This window comes from Hibiscus syriacus, unplaced genomic scaffold (genome assembly GCF_006381635.1).
Source record: "Hibiscus syriacus cultivar Baekdansim isolate YM2019G1 unplaced genomic scaffold, ASM638163v2 tig00110894_pilon, whole genome shotgun sequence".
In the NCBI taxonomy this organism is placed as follows: Eukaryota; Viridiplantae; Streptophyta; class Magnoliopsida; order Malvales; family Malvaceae; genus Hibiscus; species Hibiscus syriacus.
In genome coordinates this window covers 8,486-29,330 of record NW_024062902.1, presented here as the reverse complement: position 1 = coordinate 29,330, position 20,845 = coordinate 8,486, and the positions used below count along the sequence as shown (strand labels likewise).

General features: G+C 35.6%; 1 protein-coding gene and 1 pseudogene across 2 annotated transcripts; one reads left to right on the top strand and one right to left on the bottom strand.

Annotated features, from left to right (window-relative positions):
• Positions 1-11,298: 11,298 nt before the first annotated feature.
• On the bottom strand, positions 11,299-14,116 carry LOC120145797. Of its 2 annotated transcripts, XM_039159522.1 has the most exons (8): positions 13,733-14,116; positions 13,683-13,693; positions 13,476-13,577; positions 13,310-13,390; positions 12,890-13,021; positions 11,992-12,210; positions 11,703-11,795; positions 11,319-11,480 (listed from the first exon to the last, which is right to left on the bottom strand). In XM_039159522.1, exons 1-8 carry the CDS (start codon positions 13,902-13,904, stop codon positions 11,319-11,321), a joined length of 972 nt encoding a protein of 323 aa, XP_039015453.1. In that variant the 5' UTR covers positions 13,905-14,116. The 2 variants fall into 2 exon arrangements, with proteins under 2 accessions (XP_039015452.1, XP_039015453.1); XM_039159521.1 differs by having other exon boundaries at positions 11,299-11,480; positions 13,683-14,115.
• Positions 14,117-15,418: 1,302 nt separating this feature from the next.
• LOC120145795 lies at positions 15,419-20,440 on the top strand (annotated as a pseudogene).
• Positions 20,441-20,845: the final 405 nt, after the last annotated feature.

The following is a 20,845-nucleotide window of genomic DNA, read 5'->3' as shown; positions in this document are numbered from 1 at the left end:
TGTCATTTTTTCAGTCATTGCAACATGTTTTTTCTTTGGCTTGGCATTTTAATTGGATGCGGACAAAATGACGCAACTAGCATAATCAATTACTATACCTTCAATTTCGGTCCTCTGAAATCTTCTATTTGTTCAAGCTTTGTAGGCTCGTCTAACAAAGGCAGCGTGGAAATATCGGTCTGAAAAATTAAATTCTTGAGTGATCGTGTGTATTTGACTATAACAAGTGTTCCTTAACTCCCTTAGTCCATTTTTACCGAAACTCCTTATTTAAATTTACCATAAATGGCTAATTGGATCCATAAAGCCGGGGCGTTTAACTAATTGCTCTAAAGGAACATCTCAATATGTAAACATCTTTATCAGGTTAGCTGAATCTTATCCATAAAGCCGGGGCGTTTAACCAATTGCCTTATAGGGACAACTCAAGCTTTTTTGTATAGTATACTCACCTTTATCAGGCTAGCCGAATATTATCCAATAAAGCCGGGGCGTTTAACTAATTGCTTTAGAGGGACAACTCAAGCTTTATTGTATATATATAATATTATAATATGGGTATACAGGTCCAATTTCTTAAGTTTGTAAAAAAGAACCTGTTATAGTCTAGGTGTTTTTCTAAAGTCAAGGAATCTCATCTTTAGAGTTTAATTTCCAAGCAATTGACCTAAACTAGATTTACTTACTTGACTATTCCATCTGTGAAGATCATGATCATCACTGAACGTCTTAAACAAAAAGTATAGTAATTTTCATATGTAAATGATACCCCATGTTGTCCGCACCTTATGAAATGGAAAAGGTTAAATTTCAAGAGCAGGGTACGGTGTTTGAGTGTATATTCTGGGTAAGGCCAAAGTTCTTGTTTTAAATCATGTTACTCCGTCAAAGATCTGTAACTTTGAACCATTTACAGAGTTTCTTAATTCAAATGATATTCAAAGAATTGCAAGTTTGCAAATGTGATTCATTGCTTAACAATTTTAAAGTAACATAAATTTATTCGAATGTCTTTACACAAACTTGAGAAGAAGAAAAAAACAAATTCATACAAAATGTCTCAAATAATGAAATGGTCTTCCTCACTTAGATGCCCCCAAGTTGTTGAAGTCGAACCAGTTCTGGTTACGCATCTTTTGTACGACTCTCTCAATTGTGTGCCCTGGGACATCGCCATGATATTCGCAATGAGCATTCTCATCATACTGCCTGGGGTACGGGGGATTCATGGATTTCTCTGGATATGGTGACACCACATGTACGTCAAACAACTGTTGGTAAAGCTTCTTATATGTCATATGATCGAAATGTTCTCATTTTTTATGAGACATGTGAATATAATAAAAAAATAAAAAAAATGTGAAATATGCAGGAATGCATCATGCATGCAATGTTCGATGCATTGATCTAAAAAATGTGTCTGCTATTAGAAATAATCCTTATTGGGGACAAAAGTGTTTTATCTTTTAAGAGACAAAAATATCCTGACAGCTTCTGACATGTTGACCAGTCTTCTGCCTTTGTCTGCCACCGGTTGAATAACCTGTCGAATCATTTTGGCTTCTCTGGATGAACCGTGCAAATGTTGAGTTGCTTTTTGTACTGGCCCAAGAAGTCTCGAATGACTGTATTTCTGGCATTTATCTTTTGTTGAACATGTTCCCAACGAATACGTCATTGGAGCCATCAATTGATAGGAACTGTATGAAGTTTATTTGTCTGTTTCTTGATTTCGTCAGCAATGGTCTCCAATTTCAGCTATTGTTTTGCCATTGTTGTCTTTGAAGGGACTCCCAAGATCAGTAACCTTCATCTTGCCCCTGCAACCTCCGCTAGTCAGTTCTTCAAAGATAGACTTTCATTGTGCTTGATGCAGACAAACCCGGTTCATTCTGAGTCATTTATAATGCAGCAGAGTGATATACTCTTCAATTGTGGGCACCACATCTTCTGGATTGAATGTGACACATAGTCGCCTTGTAGACTGTCCTCTGCATTTTTATCTCTTGTGTTACAACCCCTTTGTTCATTAAAACAAACTATTTATGTTTAACAAATACATTTTTGTAGATCAACACCTCTTGCGAATGATGTAAATGATGAAAAATGAAAAAAATGAAGGAAAAAAGTTAGTGAGACAAGGATAATAAAAAATGATGAAAATGAAAAGTACTACCCCACATGATATCTACCCAACATGCTTATTATTCCTAGTCGGACATGATCTCTATCCCGTAAGTTGATTTCGAACAAGTCCTAACAGCATAAACTTCTAGTTCACATGCTTTGAACAGAAAAAAAAGCAAGAAACAAAGCAGCCTAGGGTTTGGAATGAGATTTTGGGGTAAGCTCTAATTCCCTATACTCTCACGGTTTAGGTTCTAAAAGGGTACCCGAGTTCTCCTTGCTGGTGTCCCCTTGGGCTTACCAGACCCTTTGTCCTAAGCCCATTACAAGCTTATGTGGACTAAGTTAAACTCGAGAGGATACATTCCCTTATGCACATACAGAGAATAAATTCACACGAAGACATAAGGTATATGAATCCCGAAGGTTACTTGCTAGGCCCATACGGAGAATAAATTCCCACGAAGGCGTCGCTTTTGCCCCCACTTAAAAGGGTTCGAAGCTCAGGTATAGAGCTAGAGATGACAATTTTGAAAAATCTGAAATCATTAAAAAAATGTTAATACAACTATTTATTTGAAAAAAATCAAAGATAAATAATTGAAATCGAATAAATAAATTAAAATTAAAATTTACCATTTTCGCATAAAAAGACAACCAAAAAATAATCTCGGCCTGACTCACTTACATATCCCCAGCAGAGTTGCCAAACTGTCGCGACCGTCTTTCGGTTGGGCCCGGAATTGGGCTTCGACTTGAATAATTGGGTTAGAGTCGCCACTGACCATTTTAAAATGAATTTAGGTGGGTCGGACACCATCTTACCTGATCTGCGTTGTACCATAAACTTGTTGGGTTCGGGAGTCGGTTACGGTCAAGGAAGGATTAACACCCTTGAACCTCCCTTTCGGTATCAATTAATTTATCGGTTGTCTTTAATTGCGAAAATTGAAATTGAAATTTAAAAACCTGATTTAAATTATTTACCTTCGGTTGAAATTACTACCGAAGAAAAAATAAACAAAATGGTAGATGACAAAATAAAATATTGAATGTTAAACAAAAAAATGAATAATAAATAATAAATAATAATAATAAAATAAATAAATAATAATAAATAATGTATTATCATTTCCTAATTCATATTTATTATGACAAATGAACATGAGAAACACCAATATGTGAAATAAACACAACAAATATAGAACTCATCCATTTCAAAACAGTCAACGTTGGTATTTTATAAAGCAGAAAAAAAAAACAATTCGTCCATTGCATATCATGGGGTTATCCAGCTCATTGTTCAAAGGCATTTAATATTCATCTAGTTATAAAATTCTGCAAACAAACACGTTCCAAAACAACAAAAACAATTAAAAAAACATTTCGAACTGCAAATGGAAATTAAAGTATGTGTAGTCAACTCAGCTACAAATCCTTAGCGCTTCTTCTTGCTTGCTTTTGCACCACTGGTGTAACACCAGGCTTGGATTTAAATGTCTTGGGATCGTGTGAAGCAGCAACATACTGGGTGCTGTGTTTCAGACTCTGGAATGTGGTCCTACGTTTTTTTTCTCTGTGTTCCTCTTGATGCTTGAGTCTATTTATAGTCTAAATAAACCTTTTTAGCTAAGATTTAGAGTCCTTCTTGGACTCAAATGCTTCGGTTTTAGTGTTTCAATAGGACTCAAATACGTTGGTTTTAGTGTTTTAATAGGACTCAAATACGTTGATTTATTTTTTAAATCTCACTAAATCAGGGTTGTTGAGTGTGGAGCCTAAAAAAAATAATAAAATAATAATAATAATAATAAATAAATATAATAAAATATTTTTGTAGACCCGGATAAAAACGGGTGTCTACAGGAGGCAATGCATCTCTTGAATTCTATTGGCACCGGCCGGCACACCGTTTCCATTGCTGCTCATATCAATGTTTTAGTGCAAAAAGATTGGTGTATTAGTTTTCAGCATGTCCTTAGACTGGGGAATAGGGTAACAGACGGGTTGGTTAAACTAGCTAAGGTGAGCGATTTTGAGATTATTCGCTTAGATCATCCCCTGGTGGAAGTAAGAACCTTTGTGCGGCAGGAGGAATCCGGTTTGGTGAGCTGAAGTTTTTCAGTTGGTTACGTCAGGAATTGTTGCTCTTTGTTTCGTTTTAAGTAATCTGCATGTATTTTTTTTTCTTCGACTAGGGTTAGAGAGGTTTTTAACGAGGCATGTAGGATATTTCTCGTGTATGATTTACTTTTAATCTACACTATTTATTAATAAAATAATCCAAAATTGATTCAAAATTTGAAATAACCCGAATTGAAACCGACCCGAATTTTAGTTGGACTGAAATAATTCTGAATCGAAATCAACCCGAACCGAAAGTAACTCGAACAAAAAACAACCCAAATCTAGTTTATTCATATCCGAACCGAATCGAACTTAGATCCGGTTTTAACCCAATAGTTGAGTCTAAGTGAATAATTATTTATTTATCATCATCATCATCATCATTATTATTATTATCACCTATATTTAGCATTAATAACTAGTTGAATGATACTGTTATGTTTTAGGATCGAGAAATAGAGAATTTTTTTTAGGGATTTAAGAAATGAAGAGAGAAATAGATACAGAAAACTTGCAAATTCATTCATTAGATTCCCTCAAAGGGTTTGGTACAATTTATATATCAACAAGTACCAGCTGCTAACAAAATAATTGTCTAATATGTTGACTCACCCTTCTCCATCTCTCTCCTGATTTAATCTAACAAACTCACGCCCAAACATATAAACACAAATATAACTTAGTTGGGTTAAATCAAAATATGCCCAACTACGCAACCCTTATACCAGCCCATATCTCAGACCCTTAACCCATCCCTTCTTCTCTTTAATTCCCAATTACTCAAATAACCTATCAATCCCTAGCCCCCTTTCAATCCCTAATTGCACCCGTTCCTCTCCCAAATGCGACTGCTGTTTCCTTAATTCCTCTCTTCTAACTTTCCCCAATTCCATACCTTCAAACCCTAACCCACCTTCCATCGTGACAATACCCCCTCCATCAGTCGATCCTTGTCCCCAATGATCAAAATCGGGAAACTGAGTCTTTAGTACCTTAGCATCTTCCCAAGTGGCATTTGCGGGAGTCATGTTCATCCACTGAATAAGAAAATGATTAACTGCTTGATTGCGTCTTCTTACCACTTGTCGATTCAAAACTGTGGCTGGATAAACTTTAAGTTGTCCGTCCTATGCAACCTCCGGAGGATTTATCGAGGTTAATCCTTGCTTCCCTATTATCTTCTTAAGAAAACTTACATGAAACACCGGATGTGACTTTGATTCTGGTGGTAATTCAAGTTTATACGTAACTTGACCTATTCGCTTCTGTATTTTATAGGGACCAAAAAACCTAGCAGCAAGTTTCAGATTCTTCATCAACGCCAGAGATGTCTGTCGATATGGTTGAAGTTTGAGGTAAACCTCATCGCCTTCCTGAAATTCCCCTGTCAGTACGGTTTTTATCCACCATTTGTTTCATTCTATTACTTTCTTTGAGTAGCTGTTCTCGTAGGAATATATTCAATTGATCCCTGTTTTGCATCATATTCTGTATTGCATCTACTCTTGATTCCCCTGACCAGTTTAAATTAGGAGGCTTATACCCATATAATGATTCAAATGGAGTCATTTGTAAAGTTGTATGTTAATTAGTATTATACCACAATTCAGCTTGTGGAAGCAACCTTGACCAAGAACTTGGCTTGAGAAAACACATACTCCTTAGATACTGCTCCAAACACTGGTTGAGTCTCTCACTCTGACCATCTGTTTCTGGATGATAAGCAGTACTAAAATAAGTAGTTGTTCCTAGTTGCTTAAGTAATTCTTGCCAAAATAAACTGGTGAAAGATTTATCTCTATCAGAAATAGCAACTTTAGGAGGACCATGCAATTTATAAACCTGATCTAGATACACCTTAGCAACCTCCACCACTGTGTAGGGATGAGATAAAGGCAAAAAATGAGCATATTTAGTAAATTTGTCAATCACCACCAAAATGCACTTGTACTTTGTTGAAGGTGGTAATTCTTCAATAAAGTCCATTGTTATCACCTCCCAAGCATTATTTGGAACTGAAATAGGCTGTAATAATCCAGGCTTAGGAATATGCTCAACTTTAGTCCTCTGACAAATATCACACTGCTTGATATGTTCTTGAGTCATAATCTTCATTCTTGGCCAAAAAAAATAATATTTAAGTCTTTGATATGTAGCTTGAATACCAGAGTGTCCTCCTTGTGGGGAATCATGTAAAGCCACAATTACCTTCTGTCTAAGGTCTCATGTGCTTCCAATATATATCCTGTTTTATAATATAATACTCCTTTAGTGAACTTCCAGTCTTGCACACTATCTGGTTGAAGAACCAGAATTTTTTCTTGAGCTATGACATCAGCTTCATAATTGTTTTCAATGTCATTTACCCAAGTAGGAGTTATAATTGTGACTCCTATCTGTAAAAATTCACCAGAATCCAACTGTTGCCTAGAAAGTGCATCTGCCACTTTATTAGATCTTCCCTTCCTGTACTGAATGGTATAATTAAGCCCAAGTAACTTTGTAAGACCCTTCTTCTGTATTACTGTAGTTAATTTCTGTTCTAGGAGATGTTTTAGGGGTTCATGATCTATTTTGATCACAAAAGACCCACTCTCCAAGTAGTGTCTCCAATGAGATACTGCCATCAAAATAGCCAAATACTCTTTTTCATAGATAGAAAGGTCTGCATGCTTAGGACCCAAAGCCCTACTCAAATAAGTTATAGGTCTGCCTGCCTGAGATAGAACAACCCCAATTCCCCTTGAACTAGCATCAGTCTCTAAAAAATATTTCTGTTCAAAATTGGGTAGAGCCAAAACTGGAGCTTCACACATAACCACCTTTAATCTTTCAAAAGCTTCTTTGGCTTCTGTAGACCAATGAAATCCCTCTTTTTTAAGCATATTTGTCAAGGGTTTACTCAATTCTCCATACCCTTTAATAAATTTTCTATAATACCCTGTGAGACCCAAGAACCCCCTCAAAGCTTTCAGGTTCTTAGGAAGAGGCCATTGTTGCATAGCTTTAATTTTAGAAGGATCAGTTGCTACTCTCTTAGCTGAAATGAGATGCCCCAAATACTCAACTTGTTGCTGCCCAAAAAAGCATTTGCTCTTCTTCGCATATAACTTATTCTTCAACAAAATCTCTAACAAAATTCTCAAATGTTGTTTGTGTTATGCCAAACTAGCACTGTAAACCAGAATATCATCAAAAAATACAAGAACAAACTTCCTTAAATAAGCTCCAAACAGAACATTCATCAAGGCTTGAAAAGTAGTTGGGGCATTAGTAAGTCCAAAAGGCATCACCTTGAATTCATAATGCCCTTGGTAGTCCTAAAAGCAGTTTTAGGAATATCTTCATCTTTAATCCTGATTTGCCAGTACCCAGATCTCAAATCAATCTTTGAAAAAAAATTAGCACCATGTAGTTCATCTAATAGGTCTTCTACTATAGGAATGGGGAATTTATTCTTAACTGTAGCAGAGTTAAGTTGCCTATAGTCTACACAAAATCTCCAAGTTCCATCATTCTTCTTAATAAGCAAGCAAGGAGAAGCAAAAGGGCTTTTACTGACTTGTATGATAGAAGAAGATAACATGTCCACAATTTACTTTTCCACTTCAGTCTTATGATGATAAGGAAATCTATAGGGTCTCAAATTGACTGGTTGTGTTCTTTGTTTCAAAACAATAGCATGATCATGCTTTCTCCTAGGAGGCATCCCTTTTGGTTCTTCAAATACTTCCTTAAACTCTGCCAATAATTCCTGTAGAGGTAGAGGAATGAAACTGTCTTGCACTTCAGCACTTAACAAATACATTTCTCCAGTCAAGTAGTATCTTTTTCCACAAACTTCTGAATTTTTTCACCTGTTATGGGTCTGATTAGTGGTAATTTTTTAGTACCTCTAATCACTACAGTCTTCCCATCTTTCTCAAAACTAATGGTCTTTGCCTTAAAATCCATCAATATAGGGCTAAATTCCTCCATCTAGTCCACCCCCAACACCATATCACTACCTCCTAAAGATAATACTCTGAAATCATGCTGAAATTCATAGCCTTGCATCTTCCAACTCACCATATTGCTTCTGGCAGTACTAAACAATTTTTCACCATTGGCTACTGTGATAACCAATGGCTGAGTATTAACTACCTCTACTCCTTCTTTAGCCCACTTAGGAGTCACAAAACTATGAGTGCTACCACTATCAATCAGCACATTAATAGGTTTTCCCCTAATGGACCCTTGAATTCTCAAAGTAGTATGCCCCACATTTCCTGTAATAGCATTAATAGAGATTTCCAAAGCTTCATTTGTTGTTTCTTCCACTTCTTCTGGTTCTCCATCAATCAACTCCTGTTCAGCAGATTCTTCTGTTTCTTCCATGCAGTTTAACTGTCTATCTTTGCACTGATGTCCAGGAGCAAATTTTCCCCCACATTTAAAACACAAATTATGTGCCCTCCTATAATCCACCAAACTCTGCTTTGTATTAATATTAGGAGGAATTGTCTTAGGTAGGAAACCTTTATTCCCACTGCCTTGTGGACTGCTTGAAGAAGTGTAAAAAAATTTGTTAGAAGATTTGTACTTCTTCCCTTCGATCTCATTAGCTAGCTCATACAACTTTGCTTGTCTGTAGGCTTCAGATAATTTCTTAGGCTCTAACACCTTCACTTTATGTTTTAATTCTTCCTTGAGACCATTGATGAAACTGGAAATAAAATAATCTTCCCCCAAATGCATATTCTGTTGCAGTAGGTAAGGTCTTAGCTCCTCAAACCTTTCCTGATATTCTTCTACACTCCCTTTTTGCATCAACTTATTAAACTCTTCAATAATATCTGAATAGTTTCTATCACAAAACCTATGACACAAATCAGCCTCAAATTCATGCCAAGTTACTCTATGCTTCTGCATAATATATCCATCAAACCATGTCTCACCTTTTCCCATTAAATACATTGCAGCCACATCCACTTTTTGTTCTTCAGGAACTCCCAAGAGATTAAAATATTTTTGGCATTTTCTAACCCATCCTCTTGAATTACTTCCATCAAATATCTGTAGCTCCAATTTAGGTCTAGGTACAATAAGCCCTGAACTCCCAAATAACCCTTTACTGTCCACTTTAATCTCACTCGAACTGCCCATAATATTTTCTTCTTGCAATTTCTGATTAAAAGGTAAATCATCAATAAACCCCACAGGTTTAGAAGCAAATATCCCTTGTTCATTAGGTTGAAAAGTATACTTCTCATGCTCACTAAGAACCGTAACTAAATATGGTTGCTTACCCTCACCTTTGTTTTGCTGTGCAGCTGCTGGTGGTTGACTCCGGACTGACTGAGGTGAGTCTTTTTCCTCAGCTGCCTGATGGACCAGCTGTAGTATTCTCTGCAGATAACTCCTATTTTCAGTCATTCCTTCCTCCAAGGTATGTATCCTCCCTTCAAGCTCTGCCTTCTGCTCAACCCACCAAGATGGTAAGATCTCATCCTTCACCTCCACTGCTTGTTATGTTACCTCAACGGTTCCAGTCTTATGCATTTTTCTTTTCACAGCTTGAAAATTACCTCTTTGGATCAATAAAAAACTCAGCTCTGATTACCAATTGTTATGTTTTAGGATCGAGAAGTAGAGAATTTTTTAGGGATTTAAGAAATGAAGAGAGAAATAGATACAGAAAACTTGCAAATTCATTCATTAGATTCCCTCAAAGGGTTTGGTACAATTTATATATCAACAAGTACCAGCTGCTAACAAAATAACTGTCTAATATGCTGACTCACCCTTCTCCATCTCTCTCCTGATTTAATCTAACAAACTCACGCCCAAACATATAAACCCAAATATAACTTAGTTGTATACCAGCCCATATCTCAGACCCTTAACCCATCCCTTCTTCTCTTTAATTCCCAATTACTCCAATAACCTATTAATCCCTAACCCCCTTTCAATCCCTAATTGCACCCGTTCCTCTCCCAGATACGACTGTTGTTTCCTTAATTCATCTCTTCTAACTTTCCCCAATTCCATACCTTCAAACCCTAACCCACCTTCCATCATGACAGATACATGTTTTATTCTCATTTTATCTTATACTACTAGTTAACACCACTTTTAGTAATAATTTAATGGTTCAATATAATCTTTTCTTAATTAAAATATCATCTCTATATCTTATGCAATAATTTCTAACTCTAAATTTGGACCGTGACAATATATATTTACATAAAATTATTGATTTTAAAGATTTATTAATTCAATTAATTTAAGCTAAAACTCCTAGCTCTAAATTTGTGATGTGATAATATATACACATAAAATTCTTAAAGTACAAGTAATAAAGAGCAACCCCAAAAGTTACGATGATAAAGAACGACAACGGTTGACATAAAAATTTGAAGGTTGTTTTGAAAATTTAATGGTTGACCCAAACAGAAGCCAACTAGTCTGATGACTCAACCCAAAGTCAATCGATTCGATATTAAACCGACCCGAAAATCAACCGATCCAATTTTGACCCAACTCAAATTGAATTTTCATTGACCCAAAGTAAACTTGAACCAGATCTGATTCAACCCAACCCGAGCTTATACTGAATGCAATATAAATCTAAAATGACTCGATCCGAATGATGGCATACAAAGTTATCCAAGTTTATTTTAGTTTGATGCTACTACTAGGGTACAAACACACGATTTTGTGTATACAATACTTCCTTTAGGTTTCCAGTTTCTTATGAAGACATCACAGTGGAAGAAAAGAAAGAATATGAGGACAATTTTGTGCTGTCTGATGTATTGAAACTTTTGGAAGAACCATTTGCAGCAATGTTCGATGAATGCCAAAATTTAGCTCTATTTAAAGGTAAGAATTACTATTGAAAAGACTTTGTTTCATCATAAATTTTGGATGCCAAACATGCAAGGGATGCACAAAATTTCCATGTTTTCTCCGGCAGCAAATCGCCCTGAATTTACCACCCTCTGTTTCTCCACGTAAACAATAGCATGTTGATGTTCTCCAAATTTGCTATCGAGTATATTAGCAGTTGAGACTGCCAGCATTTAAATATCTTCTCCTGGAGGCAACTCGGCGAGCTTTGGAGGGGTGCCGAGTACTCTTTCCATATCAAATCGGACTTCAATGTTCCGAAGGCCGTATCCAACCACCATGAGCCAATAAAGAAGCTTGGCTAGTTCCGGTGCACTAGTCTCAGTTACACTTGTCTGTAACACAAAACAAGGGTAAGTAACGATGTCTTTCAAAAATAAAATGAAATTGTAGTATGGATTTACACATTTCTTCACAAGGTGCATGTATCTTCCAAATCAAAAAGCAGAATTCGGATTCTCATTCTCCAAAACAAAGAGGAAGAACTTCAAATGATTTAGATAAGAATGAAAATTTGAACCATGAAGCCAAAACTATCAAAGTAATGTAACGGTAACCTTCATTTGGTTAGGATCTGAAACAGCTAAAAGACGCTTAATGAATGTATTCATTGCAAATACGACATCCTCTCCAGCACTACTTGTCAACTCCTACAAAGCATGCAATTTGAGTTAATACATATATGTAGATAAATCTCATTTGAAGCAAGTAGAAAGAACAATTATAATGGATATGTAATGCGACAAGTATTCATTAAGTTCTAGTCATAATTATAATGCAAACAGAATTATAGAATCAGCTGTCAACTAGAACCAATGCAATGAAATTATAAATAGCTTTATTTACCTTCAAATTTTGGGGCTCAAGAGACTTGAGATATTCTAACAGTTCATTTGGACCATTTGCAGAATTTCTGCCAACTTGACGATTTAGTTCCTCAATCTCTGCTTCAAGCAACTCAATGTACTTTTTAGCATCTATTTTCTCCGGGCCAGAAACATTATTCCACCTGATAACTTCCCCAGAAACATTCTTTTGTGTACCAGGTGCGTAATCTGGAACATCCTGTAAAGACGAAGCCCTTTAGCACCATTGAAAAATATTTGGACATTTAAGAATTAAGAGTTCATTGAAATAAACGGCATTGCCATTAAACAGTTCAATCAACATGGTGAAAATAAAATAGAGAGCAGTGTGCAGGAAATCAAAGAAATACATGGCGAAATAAACGAGTAATTGTCACCAAACATTTAACAAGAAATACAGGAAACAAAATCATGCGTTGTTGATCACTTCAAACAAAACTACACTAAGAAGCGGCCCTCGGGTTAACTTACATTAGCATCAAACTGAGCAAAATATCCCCCCAGAGTAAAAAACCGCAAAGATAACTTGATAGGATTCAATGACTTAAGGAATAGAAAATAATCACAACAGGTATGCTTTGAATAGACACAGATTGGCCCATGCTCTTATATCACTAAAATGAATATGTCATGCTATGCGCCATCCAACTATATCTGTTTCTCATATCTATCAATGTGAGATTTCTCCCCGACTGAACAGGCTCCATCATAAATGGTTCCAGAACAAACCAACATCAAGATGATGTGATGTGCGAGCCATTATATTTTTGGAACGTATTCCGTGGCATAGCAATAGCAGCACTGCAGCAACCTCTCAAGATAACAGCTACCATCTTGGTTTCTTTCAAAATGCAACGCAAAAGGGAGAAAACACATACCTTTTTCTCTTGCACCTCAGGAAGAGCAGCCAGCTCTAAACCTTGTTGCAATTCCAATCGATATTGTGCATTCTTAAACATATATCCAGTCATCATAACACTGTACATGAGTTGTGCAAGATTTTCGGCAACCTAAAGGAGAAAATCAAAGAAATCCAAATGATTGTCTAAACCAACAATGGTCAAGTTCAATAACACTAATAAACATGATCAAAATACAACCGAAGAACATATTTTGCATTCTTAAACACATATCTAGTAATCATAACACTATACATTAGTTTTACAAGATCTCAGCAACCTAAAGTGAAATCAAAGAGCTCCTAATGATTGTCTAAACCAACAAGCGCTTAGTTCAATAACACTAACAATCCGAGTCAAAATCGAAACAAAGAACATCTATTATCACAATATGCTTACAGTGGTGACTGTCACGGCAAAGAATTGCGGGGGCAGTGTTCCAATCATGTTCGTCACTGTTTGCCGCATTGCCTCAACAACCTGGGAATTTTTGTTCTCATTTTTCAGTTTCATTTCATTTCAGCCTAAGAATTAAGACCCTTTGCAGAAAGAAAAAAAATGAAACCTGTTGAGGAGCTCGTTTCACGAACAATTCCATGAACTCCGGCTGCACATTTTTCACATACTCCAATAGAATATCTCGCCTGGTCTTAGGCTGCTGATTTTTCTTCATAAACAAAAAAAGGGTACACTTAAAAGTTAAAACCAACATACATAAAACACCCATACAAGAAAAAAAGACCCATGAAAGAGAGAAACAGAGGGAGATTACCAGACTGCCATTAGGAGGCTTGGAATCACCGTTTGGTTTAGACCCATCATCGCTCTTGGAAGAATCATAAGCTTTAACTCTGAAACCCAATATCGTGTTGCTTTTAATCTTCCGAGGGAAGCAAACCGAAGAAAGGGATTGTTTAGTGTTATTATACGATGAGAAGACAGTGAACGAAGACTGAAGCACGAAAGAAGAGGGTTTCACAGTCAAGGAATTCATCTCAACTCCTGCAATCAAAAGAAAACAAAGCTGTGTTCGTTTACGGTGTGGACATTAAACACGAGGGGTGAACTGAAAGTGGTGAGCTTTTTGGTACGGCAGCTCCGAAAGATGAGGGTTTTGTTGGTTGGTGTGAAATCGAAATTTGCAGTCTCATTCACCAGAAGAGCGTGGAATAGCACCCCAGAGGATAACTTGTAATGGATCGGGTTTATCGTTTCGGGTCGGGTTTTTCCTACTATTTGAGTCTTTTTGGTTAGATGCTTAAGTTGGTGTAAACCACAAATGAGTACATTATCTTATTAAGGGAAAATCCAAGGAAAAGTAAAAATAAATGAGTGATTTTGATTTAAATCATTTTACAAAAATAAATAAATAATAAATCAATATATTTACTACTTTTAAATATAGCATAATAATTAATAATTACATTATTAATAAATTAATAAAAATAAATAATCATAAAATATACATGTTAGAACAAAAATTCTCTTCGTGGAATCATAATATCTTGACACGGCAATAATTTTTAATTAAAAATTTATAAGTTTATAACTGAAATTAATTTGATTTAAACGTTTGTTTATTTAAAGGAAAATGTTGATATATAAAAAAATTAGTTTAAAGATTATTTGAAAATTTAGATAAAGAAAAATTATGTAATTTAAATAATTATTGATCAATATGCTATATTGATTTATTTTCGTCTAGTCCTTATAGATTTTAGTCATTTAAAACTAATTAATTTATATACCAATGAAATAAATAACTTCTCGATGTATTTAATTTTAAGTATAAATATAAAAATATTTTCCAACGTTTATATGAATGGTCATTTTGTATTTTAATCTTTGGAGTATTTTATTTCTTAATTTTTTTTATTAAAACATATCACGTTGAATGAAAGTTATTAGTTGATTAACAATCAACTCATATTAATGACGTGATATTTTCACATTGTTCAATTATTTGACGTGGCACATGAATAGTAATATTCATCCAACATGTTTTGTTTTTACCAAAAATCAAATCAAAAAATTGAATAGTATGAAGTGATTACAACATAATATATGTTTATAATATTTCTAAATCATTAATAACACACATCTTACAAACGTCACATAACAACACAAATTTAGAATCTTAAAAGAAAACAACAATTCTTTTAATTATTAAGGTCGTTGATAGATCCTATTAGTATTTTTTTATATAACTATTGGTATCTGATCTATTGATCGATTAATATGAATTGGGTATTATAAAAATAATATCCTATTAGTATTTAATAATTTATTTAATAGTATGGGAATGCTTCTTATTGGCCAAGAAATGACGAGCTGTAATTACTAAACTTCATTTTTATTTAGACGAGTGTCCGTATTTTACCTCTTCCGTGAGTGTCATAAATAATCTGTTTGTATTCTAGTGGTAAGAAATAGTGACAGTAAACGAGTAAAACACTGGCAATGCTATAACCTTATTACTGTTACTATGGCGGAGTAGTAGCACAGAGCGAGAGAGAGATCAATTGGTTTTTCACACTCTCGACTTATAGTTTTTGCTTGGAACGAAGAGAGTGAAAAAGCGGCGGCGACGGCAGTACCGGTGCAATGGCCTTGCTGCGGCGTCGAAACCTTTCCCACAGAAACCGCATCCAATCTCTGGTTAACATGCTATCGGTCATCTCCGGTGTTCTTCTAATCCTCTTTGCTTTACTTTCGTTTCTCGCTCCTTCTCCTAACGAATCGCAGCACCTCCACCTCCACCTCCGCCATCACCAGAGCTCTGTAACTCATCGCTATCTTTCTCCGCGGTTTCAAGTTCGCGTTGAGTTTATGTCTGTTTTTTGTTTTAACTTAATTCTGTTTTCCTTTTGTGTAGTTTAATGCAGTCGTTGAGGATCTTGGTACCAGTGAAGATTCAGTTTTCCATGTTCCGGTTAGGCTTCATTTTTTTTCCGTTGTATTATTTTTTTATTTTAATTTTAGTGATTATTCGTTTTGCTTTAGATTTCGTGGGATGCTAATGGTTGATAATTTCTGGTATTGTTTTTTAGAATCAGAGTTGCAGAGGAAAGTTAGATCTTGATATATGGAGTTCGAGAAATGCTGAATTCTTTTATGGATGCAGTAATGCCAGCGCCAAATTTGCAAGTATGTATAATCATTTTTTTTCTCTAGTTTGACTGATTAATTGTACATATTTATGCAGAAACTTTTGGGTCTATTACGGTAGGTTTGGGAAACGTCAAATCTAGTCTGGTGATAATGATAAAAGGATTGAGATGATTTAGGGTTTTTAACCTTGCTTTGGACAGTGATGAAATTGCAGATATACTTAATGCAACGAAAAACATTAACTCGTTTGTTGTATTGCAGAAGCTGAAGCTGTTTCGCATCCCACTCGATATCTGGCTATTGCCACTAGTGGAGGCTTGAACCAGCAAAGAACTGGGGTAACTCTGATAGCTACTTCTCAGTAGAGTTATTTCATATGCTGGAATGATATCTTATAGCATTTTACTGCCTTGATTTACTGTTTGATATCATAATCACTATTAGAAGCTGCAAGCCAGCTAGTAAGATTCATGTTTCTCTTGCTAAATTCTTATAGAGCTTGCTATGGCAGAACTCAAGAAGACATGCTTTCAATTATGTTCTTGATTGATCAGTGTGGAATTATGGACTAGTTTATTTGTAATTGCAAGTTAATGTATGACAATGGGGTGGAGTTTTATGATCATGTGCCTGCTTGACTGATTGGCTTAATTGGCAACATATACTGTTTGATCAGAAAATAGTGTAATGGGCTGCCAATCAATCAAAAGCATAGGGCATTGATTTTTTGCTGATTCTAGATGATTGAAATTTTAGTAATCTATGGACATGCTTAATACTATTGGTCCTTTAGAACCCTAGTTTGAGCTTTTTGTTACCCGACTCACCATCAATGTCTCATGACCACAAGGGTTGGATCGTTGTCTTATTGCTCTATTGATGCCATTTTGAGATCAAGCTTACTAGTAATGCTTGTCGCAGATTACTGATGCAGTTGTTGCTTCTCGTATTCTGAATGCTACTCTTGTTGTTCCAAAGTTGGACCAAAAATCCTTTTGGAAGGATGCCAGGTGTGTAATGGGGTGAAAGATATTTGACATTTTGAATTCCTAATATCATTTAGCCATTGATATTAAAGAGAAGTTATGCACGAGTTGAGTTTTCAAAATGTTATGTGACAATTTCTACTTCTACATGTCCAGTAACTTCTCAGAGATCTTTGATGTTGATTGGTTCATATCATCTTTATCAAAAGATGTTAAAATCATAAAGCAGCTGCCTAAAAGGAGAGGGAAGAGTTGGACTCCATACACCATGCGTGTTCCAAGGAAATGTAGTGTAAGATGTTACCAAAATCGTGTATTGCCAGTTATTTTGAAAAGGCATGTAAGTTCCATATTCTCTTTATTTTTCATGGTCAACTTTTTGATTTCATTATTTACTTGTGCCTTTTGCCTCTTCACATTCTATCTTGTTCTTTTCATATGGAAAAAAAATTAACAAATATGTTGCTGAATGCTAATCATGCTTGAAAGCTGAAGTTGGTTTGCTGGCTCGTGGGGGATGAATTATTGAGCAGTAGTCCATCTTTCAGTATGTCATATAGAATCTGATAGTAATTAAAAAGAATGATAGGTGAAAGGTTAAAAGTTGGTGATGCATGGAAACCTTTGCACCCATAATGACAAACCTGACCTGGATTACGTTTGAACTATGGTGGCATATCTGCTTGAGCTTTCACTTGATCCTATATAAGTAGTCTTATCGTCATTGGAAGCAAAAAGTGTCTAGAGAACCAACATACGGACCTTTCTGATTGCTAATAAGTTTGATTGAAAATTTGTTTGAATTTTGGATTCATATCTTTTCTCTCTTTAGTACTGGTCTTCTTAGATTTAGCATTGGATGGCTTTTATATTTCTGTTGACATTTGTTTCATCTGAAGTCTCAACATGTTTTTGTTTCAACCATTACTTCACTCTATTCTATCTAGTAATCAAATAAAGGGGAGTTGGTATTACTCCTATCCTTTAGAACCATCTAATATTGGTTGGTTTCACTAATGACATTTGTGTTGTCATGTGAAGCATGCAGTTCAGCTCAATAAGTTTGATTACAGACTTGCAAACAAATTGGATTCGGATTTGCAGAAGTTAAGATGCCGAGTTAATTACCATGCTCTGAAATTTGCTGACCCTGTTCTAGAGATGGGAAAGACACTTGTTCATCGAATGAGGATGAGGAGCAAGCGTTATTGCTTTGCACTTGAGGCATGTATCTTTATTTGGCCCTGTATATCTGTCATGCTTATTAGCTGCATACACAAGTATGCCTCAACTGTATGGGCCTGAAGGCTTGAAACTGCTTAACCCGCATGCATGATACAGATGCAAGAATTAGCGTAACTAACTATACAAGAATGATACAGATACAATGGCAGCATGACCGTTTGATGAAAGATTAAATATCTGATGTTGCAATAAAAATATCTTGCATGTTTTAAAGATATGCCTTCAACCATTATCATAGATGTGTCCACATACAGCAATGAATAAGTGCATCAGCATCATATTTTCATGCAACAGCTTTTACGGTTATTGATGCAGCAAAAAACTTTTGTTACAGGTTTGAGCCTGATATGCTTGCATTCTCGGGATGTGATTATGGTGGAGGTGAAAAGGAAAGGAATGAACTAGGTGCAATACGAAAGAGGTGGAAGACTTTACATGTAAGACTCAGGTTTCATACTCTTAATAGTTTTATTTGCCCCGAGTCTTAGCTTTTACTGGAAAAGAACTTGCAATTCAGAAAGCAAATTTAGATATCATGGTCACCCAACATCATTTTTCAGTTTATAAATATGATTGTCTCCTTCCACCAATGTAAAGGGGAGAAATACAGTTCTTTCCATTTGCATGATGTGTAAAGTGTAAACATTATAAAAGGTTCAAGTAAAGTGAGTGAAGATTTTATAAAAGAACAACTGAAAAAGAGAGGGAAAAAGAGATGCATATTAAATTTTTAAGCAAATGGTATTGCGAGAACAGAAACTGCAGTCCTTTCAATTATCCAATCTGTATTTGTTTGATTTGCATCATTCAGCTCCAACAGCTGATCTAATGCAGATGCTGTATGGATCTGTTTATTGGTTTGCAGAAAAACAATCCTGATCGGCAGAGGAGGCAAGGGAAATGCCCACTTACCCCCGAGGAAGTTGGTCTGATGCTGAGAGCTCTTGGATATGGCAGTGACGTTCATATCTATGTGGCTTCTGGTGCAGTGTATGGAGGGGAGGAAACTTTGAGACCCTTGAAATCACTCTTCCCAAACTTCTACTCAAAAGATACCATTGCCACGAAGGAAGAATTAGCGCCATTCTCCTCGTTCTCTTCTCGAATGGCTGCACTTGACTTTATTGTTTGTGATGAGAGTGATGTGTTTGTCACCACAACAATGGTAACATGGCTAGGATATTAGCTGGGAGAAGGTAACCAAGCCTGTTTCCAATCTTTCCATTCCATAACTATAAATGCTGGCTAACTTCTCCATCGTCTTATTGCAGGAAATACTTTGGACATAAACCCACTATTCGTCCAAACGCTAAAAAACTATATCAGTTATTCTTGAACAGAAACAACATGACATGGGAAGCATTTGCTTCAAGTGTTCGTACTTTTCAGAGAGGCTTTATGGGGGAACCCAAGGAGGTCAGGCCAGGCAGGGGTGAGTTTCATGAGAATCCAACCGCTTGTATATGTGAAGATTCAGAGGCCAGGGAAAAGGCAAATGTAGCAGATTTAAGAGACAATAAAAATGGGAAATCGGATGCTTCATCTAAAAAAGAGGCTATGGTAAGTGATGATCAGAATGATTACGGTGATAATGATGAACCGAAATCGCCTGATCTGGATGATGATGATGATCAAATTTGGCCTCAAGAGAAGCTCCTATATAACGAAACCGGTTTGGATTATGTAGTCATCTCTGATGAACCTGAGTTGGAAGAGATTTTTTCAGACTAAACATAACAAGTTCCTGACAAATTCATTCTTGAAATTCCTTAGGCCGTAGAGGCAAATGAATAGTTTCGTTGATGATAATGCAAAAATATCATCATGTCTATTCAACCCCCGAGGTTACCAACAGTTTATGTGGTTTAAGAGTTCGTGAGCATTCTACTGAAAACGAGGCATACAAATAGACAGCAGGTGAAAGTATTTTATCCTCTTTAACTGAGGAATACCAAGGCATGGGAAAGAACGAAAGGTTGAAATACAGATGTTTGTTACCGAGTTTTGGGTGTTTGAGGTTTATGTAAATTTTGTCGTATTGCTTTAGTTTTATACCCAGCACAACTGATACGAGAGAGGCGTCGAATGTAACCAATATCTGTTTTTTTAATCACTGTGTCACCTGATGCTTGCTTGTAACTTTTCCCGCCCCCACAATCCTAAGTTAGATCCTAAAGTTTGAACCACAGGCTTTCAAGCTATGCTCAAGATTGGGCCCTTTATCGTATGATATTTTTTTAAAGACTTAGGTATAAACTCACTTGTATATATACATTATGTTGCTTGAATCCTGATTATTAAAGAAGAATAAAATTTCTTTTAACTATTGGGACCACTTCAAGGGTTCATCACAATAATTATAAATTATTACATCAGAATTACTTCAGCATTATAAATTATATTAATATTATAACAATCAATAACAATTTTCATGATCAGTCAAAAGTTTGTTGAACTAATTATTTTTTTTTAAATTTAGACACTTCATCTCATCTTATATGAATTTAATTTTAAAATAAATAATAAATCAATAATATTGACTATTTATGAAAATGTTCACTCTATATCATCCGACATGAATCTAATTTTTAAA